The sequence below is a fragment of the Onychostruthus taczanowskii genome, unplaced genomic scaffold (assembly GCF_017590055.1).
Source record: "Onychostruthus taczanowskii isolate IOZ18803 unplaced genomic scaffold, ASM1759005v1 scaffold8, whole genome shotgun sequence".
Lineage (NCBI taxonomy): Eukaryota > Metazoa > Chordata > Aves > Passeriformes > Passeridae > Onychostruthus > Onychostruthus taczanowskii.
In genome coordinates, this window is record NW_024505892.1 from 14972381 (window position 1) to 14995798 (window position 23418).

Here is a 23418-nt window from a genome sequence, read left to right on the forward strand (position 1 = left end):
AAGAGATTTTTCATATCTAATTTTTCATAGGTCAATGTATTTATTTACATCAAAAAGAGGAGTAAGATTTTCAACAGAGATGTTCCCTATCAGTGGCTATTTCATAAGAAGGTAAAATAGTACATCTGTTAACTTCACTGTTGCATAATAGCACAGGAGGAGTAACCAAGAGCAAAGTAGACAAATCCACAGCAATTTACGGTTTTGTAACCAAAACCAGCACTTTAAATTCAGCTTGAAAAAAATACAGGAAACTACTGTAGCTGGACAAAACAAAAAAAAGGCAATTTCCTTGTGGTAAGATATACTTAGTAAGCAGACTGCTACATTTTGCACTACTTGCCATTTTTGGATAAAGCTTCTGGTGAAGAAAACTGCAGCGAAATAAGGCCTAAAGCATTGATGCCATGTGAGCATTAGAAAAATGTGACACTGAACACAACCGCCTAGTCAACCACAGGCAGAAGAAAGGACTCCAGAGTTTGGGAAGGTAACCAGACTTGTAAGGGCCAAAACCAAGTAACAAAATGGCAATCACTTCCCCTAAAAAATGAAATCTTGTTTTTTGCTACACCCTTTATTTTTTGTTATACTAGAAAACAGTGACTAAAATGGTGCATTTATTTTATTTCTGTTAGATATGTATCATGACTGGTGATAGGCTGGAATATGCTAAAATATCTCCAAGCAGAATTCTGAACAGTTCTGAACTAAATAAATGATCTTAACTTCAGATGCATTGCAAATGCAAAGAAAAGCTTAAAACAACACATTACGTATTTAAATGGCATACTAAAGAAACTATACGTTTTCTGTAATAAGTAAAAATGTTTCTTTTCACTAATCTTTACAAGATTTTAGAGGTAGTAGATATTATCCTCCCACACCTCATTGTTATTCGCAGGTGAGTAGGAGGAAAACCAGTTTTCCTACTTTCTAACTCCCAGCTGGTTTCTCACTGAATTGATTTCTCTTCATTCTGTGTGAATGAAGTAGTTACTGAACTAACCTAATGAATAATAAGAAATACTTTCTCTGTATCTGCAGAGGAGAGCACTGTTGTCAAAAAAGCAATTCATACTGAAGGAAACTCTAACTCTGGTGCTTAACCATTACCTTTAAATAGTTCTGTGGTGTGGTTCCTGTTAAAAAGTTCAATAGCACAGTCTCCATCTAGATTTAACAAGAACTATTGAAAAATCTGGACATGTAGTACATGCTTATAAAAGTACCTGAAAATACGCTGTACTAGGATATGTGATGGATTATGAGCATTACACTATCACACATCCAGCAAACAGGATCATCACCAGTGAGATCCTTAGCAGACAATGTGATTGAGCAGTTCTGTACAACACAACAGAAAGAGACAGATGTGTAACTGTAGAAGAGTGGAGGTATCCAACTTACTAGTCGGAACTCAGGTGGATGAAGTCTGAGGAAACCTGGGTCAGTATTGAGCATGATCTGACTAAGGGATTGGACTAAATGACCTCATGGCTTACCTTACAACTTGAGCGATCCTATGATTACATTACATCTGGAAAGTGTTTAGTTGCATCAAGGATTGTGAAATCTCTTCACTGTTTGTGAAATTCACCTATCTTTTGAATTATTCCAGCTGATCACAAAATTTTAAACACTTCTGAACTATTTTCACAATCTACTGAAGGAATTTCCCTATGGCCATTACAAGTTTAAGCTTCACATGAGGATTGTGGTGAACTGACACTGTTTCAATAGTACTTAGTCTAGTATAAGTGTCACCCTGTTGGTAAGACTTAAAAAATGTTACTCAGAGGGTAAAAAAAAAGAGTCAGGGGGCATAGACCAACTGAAGATTTGAGTGTAAAGTTGTATACTAGACTATCATTAACTAAGAGGTACTCAGTAGCACCTGGTTGCTATTTTATATGCTTATGTGGAAACAATCAAAAAAATTCAAACCCCATCCAAGTTGTCGCCCATGTAAATCTGGAAATCATTCTGCAATTGCAACATCTGCACTTGACAGGTTCAACTCATCCATTAGAATAAAGAAGAGTTATCTGTGCATGTTTAAGCATGTGCCTTACTGATTGTTTCATTGTCATTTTCTGTCTAAACAGGTCAGGAAGTTTTTACATACACACTTACATACCAGAACTGCCTTTTAAGTCTATAGTGATGGTTCAAAATCTGTTTCTATCTCCATGAAACCGAAAGACATTGAAACAAATAGCTTAGTTTCTTCTATGTGATTTTACAGTCCACTGTTTTTCAGTAATACAAAGAATTCTTACTCATACCATGTCAGACTTCTGGTTTATATTAAAGGAATGCTATCCATTCTTTGGTGAGGTCTTCATTATGGATCCTGGATCCACCATGCAAGTGCCAGCAGCAAACTAACACCAATTCAGCTTTTAACCAAGATGCACAATGTTGATAAAAAAGTTATCACTTGAGTATCAGCCAGGCAAGCTGCATATGAAATGCAGCACTAATGTAATTTCTTGAAAAAGCTTATTAAAGTTTTGCAGGTAGTCTTTCCAACAGCTAATGGTATGCTACGAAAGGGCTTATCAACTGGGAGAATAATTTGAGTATTTGAATTCCCATAGGTGGTTACTCATATCTGTGTGCAATATAGACAAGACAATAACAAACTAGGAAGAAATTCTCTTTTCACTTAGTTGAGTCTTCTGTCAGTTAAAATATGAGAGGCAAAATACAGATGTAACCAAAGTTATTTTCTCTGCTGCTGGTAACAAGTGAACTGAAAACTTCAGTTTGTCTTGAGATATTGGAGTCTTCCAGTTTAATACCTTGGACATGTACACGCCTCAAAAGGAGTCTGCCATTCCTCACCATTGATCCTGAAAACTAGAGCTAGAACCCTGAACCTTAATGCCTGTTTAAGGCACCATAATTACATTTCTTTCAGCCTGCAGAGATAAATTCAGCTAAAAGAGAGAACAAGAACAAGGAGCCTGCAGTAGGACAACTCTTGCTACCTTTCCCCCTACAACAAGTTCAGTTCTATACAGACTACTTACACCCCACAAACAAGATTCAACCATTCTCATAACAGGTCCTGTTTGGGGGGAGGAGGGAGGGGGAGGGGGTGTCCTTCTCCTTTATTTGGCCCTGTAGTACACCCTGAATGGATCTCATGTGTATGCAGTGTTCTCTGAGCTTTCTATTTGTGCTGTATATGATGGGATAAAGTTAATTTCCTTCAGAGTAGCTAATACGGGACTATGTTTTAGATTAGTGCTGAAAAGTGTTGAAAATAGATGTTTACATTATTGCTGAGCAGTGCTTGCACCAAGTCCAGGCTTTTTCTGCCTCTCACACTGCGCCACCAGTGAGGAAGCTGGGGATGAACAAGAAGCTGGGAGGAGACACAGCCGGGACAGCTAATCCCAAGAGACCAAAGGGATATTCCATAGCATATGGTATCGTGCTCCTTACATAAAGTCGTGGGAAAAAGAAAGAAGAGGGGCATGTTTGGAGTGATGGCATCTGTCTTCCAGAGTAACCGTGATGTGTGAGAGAGCCCTGCTTTCCTGAAGATGGCTGAAGACCTGCCTGCCCAGGTAAAGCGGCAAACAAACTCGCTTTGCTTTGCTTGTGTGCACGGCTTTTCTTTTCCCATTGAACTGTCTTTACTTCAACCCACGGGTTTTCTCACTTTCACTGTCCTGATTCTCACCACCATCCCACCACAGGGGGATGAGCAAAGGCTGTATGTGGTGCTCTGGCCAGGGTTAAATCATGACAGTGCTCTACTACTGCTGGTGGTTATTGAACTTCATATGCAGCACAGTTTCTGAAAAAAGCTAATTTTTCTATTCATTTGGAGAATGAAAGCATAGAAGAAGACTACATGAAGGACTTTCAGATAAGCCACACTGGAGGGCCATAACAAATTCCTCTACATACTGTCAGGTAAAATTAAACTGCTGGTTTGTTTTCTTTTATTAATTTCTTCCTTGATGTTCAGAACATTTGATAAAATATCCTGCATATCAAGGCAAAAAATATTCACTAATGTAGTTTAAAAATACTGTATTACTGATTTACTTGAAGAAACTGCGAAGTAGAATTACAGCTAGTATTTCAGAAGAGTCTCTACAACCATTTAACATTTACAGGTAGGACTTTAAACTGATAAGGGAACCTACTAGAATTCACAGCCCAAGGTACAAAGCAGTGGAAAATCATATTTTACCTGCACACATCATCCAGGGAAGTAACAATAGCTAGTTTTATTGTCAATTTTATAGATTAACTGAAGCCCAGAGAATTTACTCCCTGTGATGACATCTTATAGCTCAGGCCATTCGGGAAGAAGACAGTCAAAACTCTTGACTGACCAAGACTCATTAAATAATCCTTTTGACCTTGATAGAAGTCAGTTGGCAGAAATTCTTCACTATTTGATTATTTCCCTCTCCTATAGACGTCTTTGGAATGCTCATACTTAAATATAGACATGCACACTTCTAAATAAACACCACTTACATTTGTCTCTTGCTGATAAAGCAATGCACAGATGATAATTCTATCATGGAAAAAAAATATTTTCAGTTACAGACCTTGACAAGAAGCTCAAAGATTTAAAGGAGTGCTTCAGTTAGCCGATTAAACAGGTATTTCTAAATGGTATCTGCTTCATGGAAGAAAGAAAGTTGGACGGACTCTGGATAAAGACTATGTCTTGAACTTTCTATTTCCTCTATGTCCACATACAAAGTGAAGACAAGATACAAGCACTACCAGATGATGTGTATTTGTATTGCTAAGATGTACATGGCAACACAAGGTGCAAACTAGAGGCCTTAAAACTGGATGAAGAATGCACAGAAATTCTAGCAGTAAAAAAAAGTTAATAAGTTACATCCTCATTTGGAAAAGAGTAGAAAATAATAAAATGAGCCTAATTTTCAAAGTAAAATTGTTAGAAGCAAATCTGGACTATGATTAAGAGAATATAAACACCTAAAATCCTTTTGCTGCCATGATTGTTTACTACTAATTAAGCAGATAATTTTTTCACACTCCATTTGCAGCAGCATCTTCTGTTTGAAGTGTTGTGAAGATGTTGTGTTTGTCCAACACAAACACTTGTAAATTTCACTTTTTGATGGTTCTACACTTTGATCAATTCAGTGCCTTTCATGACTTCAAGAAAACTGGATTTTAGAGACTTATAAAATTTCCTGAGAACTGGCCATGTGAAACATTTGATGACCTCTACCTTTGGCTCTTTACACTGTTGTCCACGTCACAGTTGAGGTGAGAAAAATAAAGCTGAGGAAAAGTCATAGCAAGCATAAATACCAATGTTGCTCCCTTTTGTGGCTATGGTTCTTTATAAAATACTTGGACATACTTCATGAATGGCAAAAGTCTGAAGCACAGTTTATTCACAGACCAACAAGAAAATGAAGAGGGAATGAAGGATGCTTATAACAGAAGTCTGATAGCTGTAAGCTTAAAGCTCAAATCAGATTAATGACTTAGGATGTAGACTTTCAACTGATAAAAATTTGGAAGTCACTGTCATATGATTACAGATTAAAATGGCAGCCACTCTCAAGATCAGGTGTATCTGGAAGCCATCCACTATATTAACTGATTTTCTGCAGAGGCAGATACACCTTATCAGAGTGTAAAAGCAAAGGCTCTGAGGATAGCACAGGACAAACCAAGCACTAGCACAAAGTAGAACACCCGACACTAAAACTGACTCTCTGATTCCAGAAGTTATTAGGGTTCATGCCTTCTCGATATTCTAACAAAAAACTTTCGATCTTCAAACTTTCTTTTTAGATCATTTGCTTTAAGTCAAAGAGCTTTTTGGGCCACATAGCTCAAAGAGATACTCAGGAATTATTCAGAGAATACTGATTTCAAGTTCTGGGATGGGAATGCAAGAAATGTATACATAATAAAACATGCTTAGAAAATATTCTTGTGAGAAAAAGAAAAAATCATGAACCCTTATTCTCCCCACAGAAAAGTGTTAATTAATGAGATGACTGAAAGCTGTGAACAAAAATCTAAAGAAAACGTAAAACCCAAAGGAGGTTGTGAATTAACTTGACACTATCCACTTCACTACATAAATGCAATACTTTTTGTTGTGTATGGCACAACCTCCTCTCTTTTATAATTGTAAGTACATATAGTCTCTCATGAATCACTAAACCTTTTGGCTAGGGTTGGCATTGCCTTTTGTCCTGAAACGAGGGGGTGCACTCCACAGCTATGAAAACTGGATCTCCTCACGGGCTGCCCCAGCTCAGCACCACAAGTTGCCTTTCCAAGCAGGGAGAGAAGGGCAGGCACCCAGGAACCAAGCAGCAGGCTGCCTGTAGGCAAGGTTTGGATGGAAGGCCTTAGCAATCTGTCCCCAACTGCCCCTGTTTCCCCACGAGGAAGAGGGTGAGCTGCACTGCCTTCAGCCAGGTCTCACCTGCAGCCACCCCTGAGCATCACTGCCAGCCAGTGACTACAGTAGCAACAAAACACGGCCCCGACACCCAAATGCCAGTCATACACAGGCTTAACCATTTACATAACCACGGACTACAAAATACACTAATAAATAAGGGCACACATGAAATTCAAGATCAGCAAGGCTGACAGGACAATGCATTCCTCTCCAAAGCATGCACATAGCTGCCTCAGCCCAGATCCATTCCAAGATGGATCCTTCGGGCAGAAGGGTCCAGTTCAGGAAATCAGGGACTTGATCCATGGGGATCCAGGACTGCCAAAATATGGATGATAAGTCTTTGCAACCTATTTCACTGCAAATTACTGATCCTTTACGAATTTTCAAACAAGTAATGACTATCGGGAGAAAAAAATCATCCAGCACAGTGAAGCAATAATCCATGGACATGAAACGCATTCCGTATTTCTCTCCTCATTCAACTCCGCAGCTACAAGAAGACTGTAGCACAGTAAACAAGCCTCCTCCTCCTCAACACACTTCAACTCATTCTTCCCACACACAGCTGCCACTATCATGCATATTTCAAAGTCTCCATCTGGGCTTGACAACTGTACCTTCCTTTCTTCCAGCCAACAGAAATACACGTCCTACTCAAACAGGCATGGATGATACTGCGCTGTTTATTTCAAAAAAGAAGCTGTTCCACAAGTAGGTCATGTGGGTGGAAGCCTTCATGCTAACCTACATGTTCACAGTGTAGGTTAGAGCTACCCTACATTCATTCTTCCCTCTTTCCAGCTAGAAATTGTCTTCAGGCAGCATGTGAGGACTCATGGTACTTGTCCAGGCTGCTGAATGCCTGGTTCTTCTGCATAAACACCTACTGTTCGCACAGGGATTAACTTCACAGTATACACCCAGCAGGTTAAACATTTCCCAGAGATTCTTCATTTATGCCACATATGCTACACAGTGCAGGTACACCTCCTTCTGTCCAGAATATGTCCATAATTCCAACAGCTGTTGCAGACTGAGGATGTCCTGAACTCAGCAGGCACACAGGCAGATCTCCAGTCTATGGCCCTCATCTTTTTCCTCTTAAGGTCAACTTGCCCTGCTGGAGCTATGCCTCTTGAAGTGCTGCTGCAGCAGTCACCCACTCTGCACCCACAGCAGCAGCCTACGTTCTACCATTTAAATAGCTGTGTCTCTTCCTTCCTCCCTCATCAGCAGCCTGTACTCAGATCACCCTTCCTGTACCATCAAATGCACTCGCCTACATCCAGCATGTAAACACGCACCCTGCCTCTCCTGTCTCTTGCTCTGCAGTGGCTGGGTAAGCACAGGCTGAAGACAGTGTCTCTTGCAACACCAAGAAGGGCCAAAGTTACCCCAGGCTGGCTCTTATCTTGGACAGCAGAAGAAGGTGGGGCCAAAGTGGAGTTAGGTTGCTCCTGATCTACCAAGGGGGAAGCACCTGGGTTTATTCACATGCCGTGGTAATGTCCACACATTTCCCATATCTTAGTGAACAGTAGCAGGAGCAGGTGAGACACCAGGCGAGACAGGGCAGACTGGAGGTGATGCTTAACAGCCCAGGCAGAGCAGGTTGAATAGCCTCCAGCCCCACCCTGCAAAAAACCCCGAAGGCTGAACAGGGGTGATCTGTGGGCAGCCTCTGCCCCACATCACCTCCTGAACCACCTGAGATTAACGTTTTACATACAGATTATGCAACAAAGGTAATTCCTAAAGGATTTTAATGATTTTATGTCCAGCCAATGTCCGTGTCTTGTCTGCTGTCTTTGTATTTGGTTCAAATCACACTTCTCTGCAGAGAGATGTGAGACTTAGTTAGCAAATATTTCTTAAGTGCTTTGAGATCTTATAATAAAAGGTACAATGGCACTACAAAGGAATTTTAGTAAGACGCTATCAGGAGATGTTAATTTTTTTTTGGAAGAACTCTATCTGTGTACTGCTTCTTTCTTGGAATAAGGAGAACAAAGGAGATGGTACACATGTAAACATCTCTAAAGAGAACAGACAAGATTGATCATTTAGAATGGTCAATTAGCTGTTCATACTATTTACCTGTGCTTTCTTTTGAGAAGACCACCAAGGAGAAAAACTGCAAAGCAAACTCCAGTGGAAAGATACTTTCAACCCAGCATACTCATTCATTTTAGGTCATATGGAAAAAGATGTGACCTAGATCTTCAGCCACTCTGCAGGCACTACCTGTCTTCCTACTTTAACAGCATTTCCAACAAACTGAGATATGGCCTTAATTTTCCTTAAACTGATCATACAGGTTTAAAATTTTTTCTTTGATATTTATCATAGTGCTTCAGAGGTCACCCAGGCATTTTATGCAGACTGCTAGTACACTTAATCATTTCAGTGTCTTCCTGCAGTAAATCAGAAGACATTATATTAATAAAAGATGGGTCTGTTCCAGGTCTGATTCAGAATGCTGAATCCTCATCTAACTGGCTTAGAAAGAGGCTTTAAAAAGGTCAGTTTACTCTATGGAATTCTGAGTATCAAGGATATGTCTTCTCTTACACAAGATATATACACTTGAGACCAGCACGAAGACACTGGAGTGATTCAGAATGAGTGCTCAAGGCTGTCTATACCACAGCCTAGCCAAAGAGACCTTGTCTGAAAATACACCACTAAGATACAGGCACACCATGCAAATAAGTATCTCATAAAACATGTTTGCCTCCATCACTACAGTTCTTTGTCTGGCAAATACTGTTTGGTCACATTCACTTAGCACAAGAAACAACACATGCAAAATACTAGGTCTGCAAGGCAAAGACTGGCCAGAAGAGAACTTATCTTGTACTGTAGTATTATTATTTGGTTTTGTCTTCAAAATACTTACTAATCCTTGTAATCAGGTTGTACACACTTTAAAAAAATAAATAAAAAATGAACAGAGAAAGCTTAAACAGTTGTTATTTTCTGGGCTTAGATTTATCACGTCCTCTTCTGACTCTCACTTTCAAATTTAAGTTTGCATTGACTATTCCACACAGCACAGGATTATTTCATAATTCCTACGAAATAAGGTAATATTTATGATTAAGTCATTACCACTGACAAAATATTCCTGAATAACAGTTTCTCACTGCAATGGCTGATTCCTTTGTAACATCGTTTTGTCCAAGTATTTCAATGAAGACAATCAAACGTCATGTTTTCACTTGATCAGTTCAACTGCTCTGAAACCATGATTTTTGAAATACTTTTTCTAAATCTTTTTCCTCACAAGAAATTGTGAGATTCATTTTTTTCTTCCCATCTGGAACAAATTCGTGATTTCTAAATTTACAATCATACCAGAAGAGGCATTAGGGAAAAAAAAAAAAAACCCCAGAAAAAAGCTTCCTTCAATATTTTATGTCTCATCTTACAATGTGCTGAAAAATCACATATTTCTAAGTCACATGCATATGTGGATGCTTTGTATCTCCCAGAACCTGGAGTCTGACCTCAACTCCTGTGTAAACCAGGCAGAACATGTGAATAATAGAGAGAGAATACCTTACCATCAGCTGTCAAAAGTAACATCAAAATACCCCTGTAGATCGAGATCTTTGCTACCTTTCCATTAGCTGTTGGAAGTAATATCAAAATACCCCTGTAGATCTGGACCTTTGAGAGATGCACTGACCTCCTGAGACATTTTATCACAAGGCAGTTGTAAACACCGGTTCTAGGGATGTGCTGCACAGGTAGGTCCTGTGGTAGGGCTGAACTCTGACAGAAGTGACATGGAGACCAAAGTGCACCCATCAGAACACAGCACCATGACTGCAGCCCAGCCCTGTGTTCAGCACAGGAAGGCTACCCAGACAGGATACACACTCTAGCTGGGTCATATGTTGAGCATTCCTTGTTCCAAACATCACTTGACATCCTGGCTGACGTATCTTAAAAGATATTGACTCTAAATCACCTAGTTCAATCAGAATTTCATTTGTATTGACCTGGATTACAGGCAACCTGATTTTACATGTCTGTATTTGTATGTGTCCACTGGGCATGTGTTCAGCCTTGCTTATGGTTGGAAATGGGGGAGTGGAGCCATGGCAGGCTCGTCTGCATCTGGTAACCCCTGACAAAAATGAGTATGTTTTCATGTGGGTTTGAGGAGGTTACCGCTGTGAAATGTACATTTCTCTCTTTCCTTACTCCTAAATTGCACCAGGTGTGTCTGCATACAGCCAAAATTTGCACCTACAAACAGGGTATAAGTACTTGTATATGTTCACATGAAAAAAAAAAAAAGAAGCTGCTTCTATTAACAGCTGAAAAGCTAAGCAACGTTCAAAAACATTTTTGTTCATTTCACTGAAGGTAGTAGATTTCAAACCTCACGATGATTGTTAAGAGACAAGTTTTCTTATTAGGAAATATACAATTTAAATAATTTCTGCACCTCATTTAAAACAAGTACATTACAAAAGACAAAGATGGAAAATGTCAGAATAAATACTTATTGCCGATTCTGTACATAATTTTGATTTTTCATATTAAATGTCAGTTTTTATCAAGGACCTGCTTCTGAATTGGAAATTTTATCATAAAAAAATTGAATGGCAGACTACCAAGAAATGACAAGATTTTAACACCATAATAAACATTAGGATCATGATCCATTATGCTTAACACTTACAGGCTTTTTTTTTCCTGTAACCAGGATGCTTAAAAACTTTTCAAAAACAGAAAGCAAAGCTAAGAGTCTTATGTAACAGCATAATTTCCAAACTGGTTTATTTAAGGTCACACCACACCAAGATCAAGTTTCTCTAATGGAAGATGGCTTATTTTTTATTGGTTTGGGTCTATACAAGGTGCTTTAAAAACACAAGAGAATGAATGACACTGAGTAGGTCTGGTATTTGGGGAGGACAGGGTGAGAACGCAGAATATATGAAATGAATGCACTGGGAGGAAAGACAGTATGTGTGAATGGTGGGGAAGGAGTGTAAGGAGTACGTGGGGTAAGAAAAGCAGCACTTGACAGGAAAACACAGGCTTCTGGAAGAGCACTGGGAGTGCAATTGGAACTGTGATGCAGAGCTGAAAGATCAAGGAGACTGCTGGGTTAGAAGATACTAGAACAGGGGAAGAGATATCAAACAGGGGAATTCCTGTAAGGAAAAAAAGGCAGAAAATATACTGATAGCTGGCAGCAACTTGTAACTGAGGAGCCTGACTGGGTGACAAGGGGCACAAATGGATCAGGGCAAAGGGACAGCACTTTCACTGACAAAGCCAGCAGTGGATGAAAAGAGTCATCCCTTGCACACCCTCAAGAACATTCATATTTTGCTTTTATGTTCCAGGTCGAATTTAGAAATTAAGAAGTTCAGATCCCACTGGTCCGAATCCTCAAAGTAACAAGAGGTCCCTCCACGCTTTTATAAAATGCATTGTCATAAAATACATCTCATCATTTGAAATCAGCCTTGTAATTAACAGGGAACAAAACAGCTTTGACGTATTTTGGTAATATTTGGTAATAATTGTAAGTAGCTTCTGCCTCAAACCATGACAAAAAGAAAAAAAACTTAGCCTGAAATGACATATACTTTAAAGCAAAGAACACAATCTATGGAAAACCAGAGGTGTCTAGCTTCTGAAATTATACTGGCAATGAGTAAAGGAGATTTGAATGCTAATCTTCTGTAATAATATATTAGAATTAGAAAGATCATTAACTCCTTAATAAATGCAGGAATATCCCATTCTAGCCATGGTAGGTCATGAAACAGCTAACCCAAAAGCTGTCTGCTCTCTCCTGTCCTCTACAGTCGACACTGAAAAACTTGAACAGCATCTTGAAAGTTGTAATCTTTGACCTATTGTTCATTAATTGGTCACCTAAACTGACTTCAGTAGTAGCAGACCAATTTACCCTGAGATGTGCACAGCATATGGAGAGGCTGTGGAACAGAGTAGCTTTTATGACAGTTTGGTATTTTTAAATTACATGCAGCATAGGTAAGTAACTGTTATAACAAACATACATGAAGATGTGTACCCAAACCTGAACACGCCAAACCCCTTCCAGCCTCCTGAATGTCCAGTTTAGAAGTACAGTGCCATGCAGTTATACACAGCAGAGGTTTCCACTGTGACTCACAGTGGCTTTCTTGGGACTCACTTCCTGGGACCTACTGGAATGCAGACAATTGTGTCTACTGCACAGTCCTTGGAACATAGATAGAACAAGTAAACCCAGGTTAAGAAAGTTTTCACAGCACGGAGTCTCCGTTTGTTTGTAAGCCTAAGTGAACAGCAAATGGGGACCTCTGCATCTGTCAGCGCATATGGCTTCCAACTAGGGACAAGCTTTGCAAGCGCCCTGCGCTGAGTAGAGCATGCTAAGCCAAACACGTATGTGCAGAGAAGTGGTGCTGTGGCACCAGTGCCCCCAGCCTGTGTGGGGAGACTGTGTGGTGTGTGGGAGGAAGAAATGACAGAGAGGAAAAGGAAAGGAGGGAAGTCTGAGGGAGCTAACACATGCTGGTTTAGCCAAGAAATACCAGCCACCCTGCATCTCCACCCTTTGCTTTCCCTCACTTTGTCCTCATAGCCGGCAGTCAAATACCTAAATACCAGTTTGTCACAACACGAGACTGGTCGGCACGGTGCACTCTGTCACCTACGCGCCCCAGGTACAAAGTGCTGTCATGTCCGATTCCTTTTCTCCCTCACTTCCCTACTTCCTTTCTTTACACGGCTGAGCCTGCGCAAGCACTGGCCATAAACAACTTGTGTCTTCCCTATGGGCAAGGGCCCCACTGCCGTGCCTCAGGATCAGCCACTTGCCCCAACATCAGCTGTCTGAAATGCTACCACCAATTTCACAGGCACGTGTTTAAGCACCTCCCAGGGAAAACATTCCTTTTGTATTCTTGCATTTCACCAATTCATATAGCAGCAGTTCAAGTCAGCAGTTTCTTTTTCTTCCTTTTGCATCTGATCAAGTACATTTAGGAACACATGCCACCTGTACTTTGCATGTGGAACTCCCACTTGTGCTGAATTCTAATAATATTAGCAATAATAATAAATAACGATTTATTACTTATGTGCTGCCAGGACCAGAAGGCTTCAAGACACATTATAAAATATGCACAAACATAGGGAAGAAAAAAGTAAATTTGCCCTCAGGTACACAAACCCCTAGGTTTAAAAAAATATACAAATACAGACAGGACTGCCTGAAACCAAAAACGAGCCAATCAATCCCTAATAGATTAAAATTTAAATTCTCAGCTAGGTCCCACCCTGCAAAAGCAGCTCAAAGAGTGTGAAGAGTCTGGCAGCATTTGTAGAGTTAAGATTCAGCCTCTTAAATTGTTTCAGTTGGACCAATTAATTGCAAAAACCCACTACCCCTTGTGCGTTGCTTTACAAGTAAGGAAGGAATTAGTGAGGGATTTTACATCCTGCTCTCTTGCACATTCTATTCTACTTTACCAGGACACCAAAAATGCAGCAATACTAGTTTTGTTTTAGGCTACACTGCAGAGTCCTCATGCACTTTAAAACAACTAACCTGACAGACAACTGCAGCAAAAACACCTGAACCATGTCAGCTACACACAGATTAAAGTGGAAATTATTCTACAACTGCACCTTTTGGCATGTTTGTTTGGAAAACCTACTGTAAAGTGGATGCTTGTATGGGCAGTGGCAAGACAGGATGTTCAGGGAATGCAACTAGAGGCATTCAAATGGTACTTTGAAACTCCCAGGGGAAAATTGGGATTTAGCTATGTTGCCAGAAGAAGCCTTCATACAAATGAAAATCAGGTTCTTATTTTCCCTTAGCATTTCACATAAGCTTAGCCTGTTTTCAACCAACAGAATCCCTAAAATTTGCAGCACAAAAGCAATTTTGCAATATTAAAAAAGAAACCAAAAACTTAATCACAGTTCTAATTGGGAGAGGGGCTTGTTTTTAAGTCTTACCAACACATGCTTATAAATTTTAACTTAGAGTTTCTTCCTGTCTGAAAAGTCTGGAAGGTTTATTTAAGCTTCTAACAGGTTTTTTTTTCTTCAGAGTTGGGTTAACTTTTCCATCCACTAAAGTTAAACACAGCTTTTTCAGTGGTAGCATATTTAACTATACTGAGTTGAAAAAATCTTGCATTATACATAGTAAGAGTAATGGAACAAAGCCTGCAAAGCTTTGAAGACTAATAACAAATTCAGAACCTTGGAAAATCCAATACGAGGAAAATGTAATTACACATTTACATTTAATGTAAATAAATGCTGGCAAGTAAGGCAAAATTTGAAAAAACTTTCATTGGAAGGATGAAAGCTTTTCATAGTCACTCATTCAAAGAGTTGCTCTACAAAATAAGTCAATTGTCAATTTTGTTTCTACCTTTCATGCCATATTTATCTATATATACATACATATAGTGGAACATCAAGATGAGAAGACTAGGCCTCAGATTCAAATACTTTAAAAATCCCAAAAACCTACACTGAAAAGACTTTGATGTTTTGCATGAGTGTTTTGCAAGCAATAACATCACTTTTATTTCAAATACAGAAATATCCAATGTGAATTTGCTTATACACCAATATTTATTTCACTCTTGAATTCTGCAGAAAGCATACTAACCTGTCACTGGTGGTGATCTTTTATACATTTACTGTCTGGAATTGCATTAGCAATTAGAGCTCCAAATGACAAGAAATTCTCCACCCACAATGAGCTCCACCCAACATCAGAGACTATATTAAAGTAGCACAATTAGAAAAATGTTTTCTAAATATTGCATTAGGATATACAGGCCCCCACAAAAGCTATTATTAGATATGGAAGGTTGCAGCACAGAAAATACTTCATGTAATAGAAAGAATCTAAGATTTTTTTTATTGGTTTGTTCAGGCAAATACACACTCAGCATAATCCTTCACAATGAATCTCATATATTGTGTTCAACTGACTGCAGAATTGCCTATTTTTTCTTCATTACATTCTATTGTTTTACTTTATTCAAATCTTCAAACTTATAACTGTGGAATATGAAGGTTTTGTATTTCATAGAGGCTTTTTTTTTACTCATAGGCCAACTTCAGATCTGTTGTACAGTCGTATATTATGATATATTCTTTCTCAGCCTAAGGACAAAGCAAGCAACTACCCACATGGCAATATACCCAACAAGTCCTTGTACATCCTAATGTTCATGTAACTGCAAAAAACCAAGTGTTATTTGATTTTTATTACAAATATATTTATTTATAAATTTTAGAACACTAAGTTTGCAATTTTCTATATTAGTTAAGAATACTATTTGATAGGTTATATAGATCTTTACTACAACTTAAGAAGGTCAATCTTCCAGAATCTATTTCTTGTATAAACTTACATGGCTGCATTACCATAACACAAATATAAGGTCAAAAATACATTGATTAAATAATTTTTAAATACTTATATTCACAATGGATTAGGACAGCTCATAACCCAAATGACTTCACGAGGAACACTAATATAGAACACTAGACATGTTGTCCTTATTTAAACTGTTTAAAACAATTTTGCCATATGAAGGCATATAAGATTATCTGAATTATCCTTACCACTGTAATAAAATTTTAAACAATTCAACTGTTAGACAATTTAACTTTTTCAAAGGGCAACCAAAAGACTACTAAACCAATTTGTTGAAGTTGTCATCATTTGAAACTGTTCTGGCAAAACTCTACAGACTGTACACTCTGTAAGACACAGCACTGCTGCGTATCACTTACCCACTCCAAGTTCTAAAATAATATTACTGACATTAGTTAAATCTATCATCACGGAAAGTGATCCCAATTTTTCCTCTCTTCCCCTCTCCTGCTTTACACTGCCAACCCTACTGCCAACACAAATAGTTCAAGATAGCCATAACTTCCCTGAGAATTCCCAAATTAAATGTACATCATACTTAAGTCCAGTTGTAAAATAGAGGCAGACTAATACAATGTGAAAACACAACACTTCAATGTAGTGCTCAAATTCCACTCAATTTGTAATAGCGCTACCAACAGCAAATGGAAAACACGGATCTATGAATAAAGAAGGTTGACACTATTACATTTTTATTACTGCATCAACAGCACTATACATTACTCTTATCCAGACATGTTTACAACCCAAGAGTGAAAAAAAGCTCTGAAATACTTAAAAGGCTCTCCTACCTATATTGTTACCTTTTCTCTCAAATACCTTAAATATCATTAAGAAACCCCATCTTGTTATTCCTTAAAAAACAATCCTTTTCTATGTACACTGATAAATTCTCCATTGACTGTATTCTCTGGAACACCACAGAGGTTTTTAGATATGATGTTTAATTACTACAGAGAATAATGCATAGTAATATTTTACTGGTTTACTTCTGGAATCTTTCCACTCAAAAGTCATAAAACACTTGCATATCAGGCTAACTTTACAAATTATGAAAAAGGACATCATAAGGTGAAATTTATTGTACTAAGGAAAATCCTGTAAAAGAGTCAGAGTTATATTCCATAGAGTGTGGAATGTGTTTTCACTTTTGTCCTCTGCTTGTGGCAAGTGGAATCCATACAGTTAGCAACAAAACTCACTCAATTTCAAATAATACACCAATGGTATCGTTTGTTACTCCTTAATTCTGAAACTTTTGGCCTCTAGTATTTTCTGGTCCTTTTATTTCCTATCAGCTCAACTAAATCCAAATTGGGCACAACTGACCAAAAATTTTTAGCTGTGCTTTGTTAAACTGCTACCATTTTTTGTTGTCCAGTAACTGTATCTCATATAACTTAATAACTAATAAACTAATTAAGTAAATTATAAGTCTAAGAGCTTGAGTTTCCAGTCCTGTTGATAACATGGTCCTCTGAAAGTTTTCAGAGACAAGGATATAAGTTCTGATCACTTATTTGAACTTAATCAAACTAAATCTAAAGATGTTTTCTGAAAAAAACCACAGCATTTACTGGCAAAAAATTTGTGCTGAGAACAGAGCACATACCTATTTTTTGTAGAACTCAATCTGCCAGGCAATGTATAAAAAGTTCACACAGACATCCTGCTATTTCTTTCAAGAGAATAATAAATGTATAACGTCAGGCAGATTTATATATGAGCAAAATCTGTTCCTCTCTAGTTTTGGCTGTGCTGAATCAAGTAATAGGAATACCCAGGTTAATATTCTGATATTCAAAATGGGACTATTAATTTTGTGATGATTAATCATAAAACATAACACTTGAGACTGCTTCCAAAAATTTGGCCTTGCATTTTGTCTCTGTAACTACCCTGTGCTGCCTATCAGGGAGATCTTATAATCTTATTATATCTTATAATCTTAAGATTACAAAATACAAAACCAAAATCCCATAAATTTGTTAATATGTATGCACTTGTATCTTGGTTTACTCTACTTTCTTTGAGGAGTAAGGTTTCCAAAGAGACTGCACAATGAAAACTAGAACTATTTAGACCAGCACATCCCTTACTAAGGAGGTACATACTTACAACTCTAAGTTACTTTTCTGCTAATTATTACCAAACCCAAACATAAAAAGTATATTTGGTCTTCTTTTGACACCCACAGGCTCTCCACTTTATTCCAGAAGACAAATTCTATTTAATTTTGCCTCCTCTCCCAAAAAAAGTAAGAGATCCAAGAGAAACTGAAGAAAAAAATGCAATAGCAAATTTTAAATGAGTTGGTGCAATGGATTCCTCAACAAATGTGTATTTATAAAGGCAGGTGTGTGATTGCAGTGTATGCAGGATGACCAAGTATTATTATCTTTAACCCAGCTACTTCAAGTACCTATACAACGCATGAGGAAAATTTCTGAGGGATTTATATGAGATGACAAACTTGTTGCAAAGAATCAGCTTTGCTGGCATCATTTCCGGCCTATAAATTTCAGCTATGAGGCTCAACAATGTATTTGTGGGATACAGCACAGGACAGCGCTGTCCTGCAGCATTCCACTATTAAAGCACAAAATTGTGTATCTGAGCTAAACAAAGGCAGCTATACAAGAAATTTTAGGCCCATTTCTTGAAATATCCCATCTGAATCCAATTCTTTGTCGTTTTCACAGCAACTAACCTCAGGGCTTGGTTTGTGTTTTGAGTTTAAATGAAAGCAACACTCAGTTTTGAACTAGCCTGAATATTCAGTTTCATAATTCCATCTGCTGGGCCCACCAACTGATTTTGGCAGCAACTTTTTACCTCTGTATACCTTGGTTTTCCACTCTATACATGACAAAGAAAACATTACTGTCTTTTCTGTATGGGCTTTTGAATACATAGGTACTGGGCAGGTATCTTTACTACCTTTTGAAAAAGCAGGGTAAGTATGTACCACTTCTATATATGAAGAAGAAAGGCTGAAGTGGAGATATTACTGTTAGTAGCAACAGTCGGGAGCATCTTGAATGTAATGTCAAAATATACTGCCTGTGCATTGCTTCATAAACCAGAAAAATACTCCACTGTCACAGGTGTTCTAGGGAATCTTGCCATCAGACTTGCAACTGCAAAAAAATAGTAAGTCATCAAAATGACAGCAGTTAAAATTCTTTGGTCGCACTTGTTTCTTTCCTAATTCAAGGATAGAAGAGATTAGGGATGAACATTGGTATCCAAAACACTACTTAGATATGAACATCCAAAATACTTTGGATCAACATGGACATTACATTTGTATTAAAAAACTTCCTCATAATGCTCAACTTGAGTGAACAGTGTGAGGGCTCAAAGTCTCCTGTTCAAGCCACTGCATACACTTAAAATGTTTTATTGCCCCATGTTTTAGAGTCTAAACTACCAGATTTTCATAATTCAGTTCAAAAGTATAATACCTGCTGATAACTGTAAATCATTTCTCACAGCACCTCTACAAAACTGGCTACTTAAGACACCAAGAGATTTACGGATGCTGAGACTGGAACAAACATCCCTTTGCAAATGGATAGTTGGAAAAAATTCCAAATTACTTTTCAGATTAAAGGAACAAACTGACTTTTCTCGAAAACTGGTAGCAGTTTTTGGAAGCAGAAAGAACTTCTACGTGCTTCTGTGATGTCAAAGATGAAATCTCTGTTTGTGGAGGTACAATCTGTAGCAAGAACACATGTCTGCCAAGACTCTGGCATTGATGATATTTTGTCTAGACAGCCTTTGAATGTGACTGACACAGGAACAGTGCACATGGCTGAGCAAACTGAAACTTATGGAAGAGCTTTTCAAGACTTAGTCAAGACACAGGATTTTGGAAATGTGCCTAACATCCTCCAACTATGCCTCCTGGTACCCTCCTCGGGAATCTAACTGGTTTTGTTTGGTCAAATCTCCTAGCTGTCCCAGGGAACAGAAAGATACATTTGCTTACACAAGATACTGGCAGGGCCATTTGGACATAAAGAAATATCATCAGCAAGTGGAGAGCTCTGCATGCTGGCTAGTCACTGAGAAAGGCATTCAAGTGATGGAATTGTGTGTTACTTTGAAGGACTGAACACTGTAAGAAATGGCTAAATCTTTTCTCAAGTACTGGGCTTGACTATGAGAAACACATGACAACTATTAGCTAAAGGACAGAAATAACTAGCTGCAGTTGATAACTATTCTAGCTGTTTTAGAAAGCACTACATACTTACCATGACCTTTTGAGCCCTGACAGAAGTAGCCTGGACCATGTACATGCTTTGATGGAAAAGTCCACATGAACTTGCCATTTACAAGGCTATAATTCTTGGGAAATGATGACTATCATTTACAGTTAAATTTTCACTGTGTGACACCCTTGGTTGACTTAGTCCTCAAGCAACTGTCAGGGCCAGGAGAAAAGAGAAAAAGGTGAAGGAGACTCAAAGAGATTATCAGCTTTTAGCTTTGGCTGGTTCACTTCCAGTTCAACTGAAGTCAACAGCTACCCCCCTAACTTACTGGGATTTTATTTTAACTTCTATTAACCAATATTACAGACAGTACTGTTCAGCAACCCAAAAGGTAAAAAACACAGATTCTAGTTTGTCCTCCAGAGAACCATCAAGCCTTAAGACACTAATTTAGAGTTGCAGCAAAAGCACTAGTTACTGCTGTGGAACCTCAGAGCTCCAGCAAATTTTTGCACCTGCAAAAAAAAATTACCCTGGCTAAGTGAAAAATACAGCAGATGCTTCTCCTCTGCAAATAAAATACAGACCTCAGTGAACCTTAACTTAAACCTGATACAGAAATTTGCACATTTGACCTGCTTGGCTATGAGTGTTTGAGTCTTTGGTCTCCAAGCCCACAAACTCAACCTACTGAGTCAGTACCATGCGTGTAGGCAATATATTGCAGCAGTACTTGTGAATCTACAATGAAGTTCTGAGAGAGGTGTTATCACTGGGAGGCACTGAAATACTTGCATTTTGGGACTTTTCAGTGAGTTGGAACCCCAAAATTTCTCACCTAGTTACACCGTGGATAAAAAGAAAAAAAAAGTACTTTGATCTAGGTACTAGGTGTAAGTTGGCTATCATATTTCTGAACCAGAAACGGAGTTTCTCCTCCCATCTCCTCTCTTCCTCCCGCCCTCTCTCCTCCCACCTGCACTAAAGGAGCACTTGTTGTGGGGGCAGTACGCCTAGGAAGCTGAGATTAAAAATAGACCTGACTAGCACCTGGTGCTCTCCAGCAGGCCAGCATGCTGGTGACTCTTACAGATCTGGACCCTTATGAAGAAATATGATGAAATGACATGTCTTTTATTTCATACACTCGTTTATGGATTTGCAACCAAAACTAGCTGGATCTGGCAAGTTGGAGTTGCCTGGCTCTTTTTGCATCACGGACATTCTTGCACCTGGCACGGATGGATTCCTAAGAAGGGCCAAAAGGAGCAAGACATATATTTTATTTTGACAGCACACGGGAGCCAGATGCTGTGCCAGCAGGTTCTGGTGTTCACTGTCGGCCATTAGAAAAGGCGAAACACATCAGCAGCACTGGGACGGGTGGTAGCCGTCAGGCGCACCTTCCCCACGGCCGCTTGCACGCAGCAGCCGCTCGGCTTTGTCCGTGCCTGTCTCCGTTCAAACCACCCGGCTCCGCGGTGTCCGGCTGGCTCCTCTCACGGCCGGCCCCGCAGCCCCACCATGTCGCCGCCCCGCTTTAAGGTCACCGCATGGCGAAGCCGTCGAGCGCCGGGGGCCGCGATGCACCCGGGCCGCGGCCGCTCCACGGGCAGCCCGAGGGAGGGGGCAGGGCCACGGCCGCCGCCGGGGGCACTTACCAGGTCTATGAAGGTCAGAAATTTCCAGCTGCCTCCATAGGTCTGATGCGCGGGCATGTCAATGGCCTTGTAATTGCACAGGATGGAGCAATAGGACAGGAGGATGGCGGCGTGCAGCACCTGGCAGGGCACCAGCGCCATGTTTGCGGCGCGGGGTGCGCCTCCGTGTGCCTGTGCCTGTGTCCCAGTGCCCCGCGTGTGTGTGTCCGTGTGGCCCGGTGTGTGTGTGTATCCCTGTGTGTGTGTGCGCGCCGTGCGGGCGGGACGCCGAGCGCCCCCGCGGCCCCGGCCGGGGCGGAGCGCAGGGCGGGCTCGGCGCGCTCCCGAGCCTCAGCTCCGCGTCCGGGCCGGGCCGGAGGAGGCCGGGCCGTTGCCGAGGGAGGGGAGGGACGCCAGTCTGAGCACGAGTTAATTGCAGAACCCGGCTGCCCGCCGGTTTTCAAGCGAGAGCTACAATGAGTCAGCAGTTACGGGCGGTAACTGCCTGGCTCCGAGGAACGCTGCGTCTCGTGTGGGCCCCGGGGCGACCCCCCCGCGGCCCGAGCTGCCAGTGGGCGGGAGCGGGGCCGGGGACGCCCGGGAGAGGCCGCGGAGGGGGTGCGGCTCTGGCTGAGCGGCCTGTCTCCCGCTCCAGGGCTCCCTTCGTGTGTCCGTGCCCCGCTTGTGTACGTACCCTTCGTGTGTCCACACAGCGGCCCCGCCGGGCAAAGCGTTTGTTTTGCCCTCTGTGTTCCTGAACCTTCCACTCATTGCACACAGACGTTTGCTAGAAGTGGGCTCTCCAATGCTTACAAGCCTGTGAGATGGGAACCTCCTGATCCGTGGGTTGAAATGAAGTACCAGCATTGTAAGGCATGATGCCCTGGAACATCGTACTAAGGGACTGGAGCATGTCTTACAAGGAAAGGCTCAGGGAGCTGGGCCTGTTCAGCCTCGAGAATTGATGACTGAGGGGACCTCATCAACGTCTGGGAGTATCTTAAGGGAGGGTGTCAAGAGGATGTATTCAGGCTCTGCTCAGTGGTGCCCAGCAGTAAGACAGGAGGCAAGATGCAGAAACTGATGCGCAGGAAGTTCCACCAGAATTTGAGGGAGAACTTTACTGTGTGAGTGACTGTGCACTGGAACAGAGTTGCCCAGAGAGGTTGTGGATTCTCCCTGATGGGAGATGTTTGAGAATCATCTGGACGCAATGCTCTGTGCCATGTGCTCTAGGATGATCCTGCTTGAGCAGGGAGGTTGGACCAGATGATCCACTGTAGTACTTCCAACCTGACACATTCTGTGATTCTGTCCTGTCAGCAGAGGTTTGATCACCGCAGGGATCCTCGATATTAGGAGAAATCAAGGGGGGCTCATGTTTTGGACTCCTACACCTTAAAAAAGAAAGCTCTCAAGGCACTTGATTGCGGGGTAAATATTAAATTGCTCCACTATCTGGAAAAGTTATTTTAAAGGGAAAAAAACCCCACAAGTAGCGATGTCTGGGCTTGGATAGACAAATCACTTCTATAAAAACCATCTCCATACATCTGTCTTAGGAAATAAATATTTGAACAATAAGGTGCTTTATCATAGTTAAGCTACTGGAAGGCAAAAAGAGTCTATGATTGTGCAATGCATTCCCTG

The 23418-nt window shown here is 40.3% G+C and overlaps 1 protein-coding gene across 2 annotated transcripts in view; it reads right to left on the reverse strand.

Annotated features, from left to right (window-relative positions):
- AIG1 (androgen induced 1) overlaps positions 1 to 22091 on the reverse strand; it is a 122516-nt gene extending 100425 nt beyond the window's left edge. The window contains exons 1-2 of one of the 2 annotated variants that reach the window (XM_041423999.1): positions 21790 to 22091; positions 21246 to 21377 (exon numbers count right to left, since the gene is read on the reverse strand). In XM_041423999.1, the coding sequence (XP_041279933.1) occupies positions 21300 to 21377; positions 21790 to 21930 (219 nt within the window). In that variant the 5' untranslated portion in view covers positions 21931 to 22091 and the 3' untranslated portion in view covers positions 21246 to 21299. Of the gene's footprint in view, positions 1 to 21245; positions 21378 to 21789 lie in introns of those variants that run through there. The other variant, XM_041423998.1, reaches the window with a different exon arrangement.
- Between the last annotated feature and the right edge of the window lie 1327 nt (positions 22092 to 23418).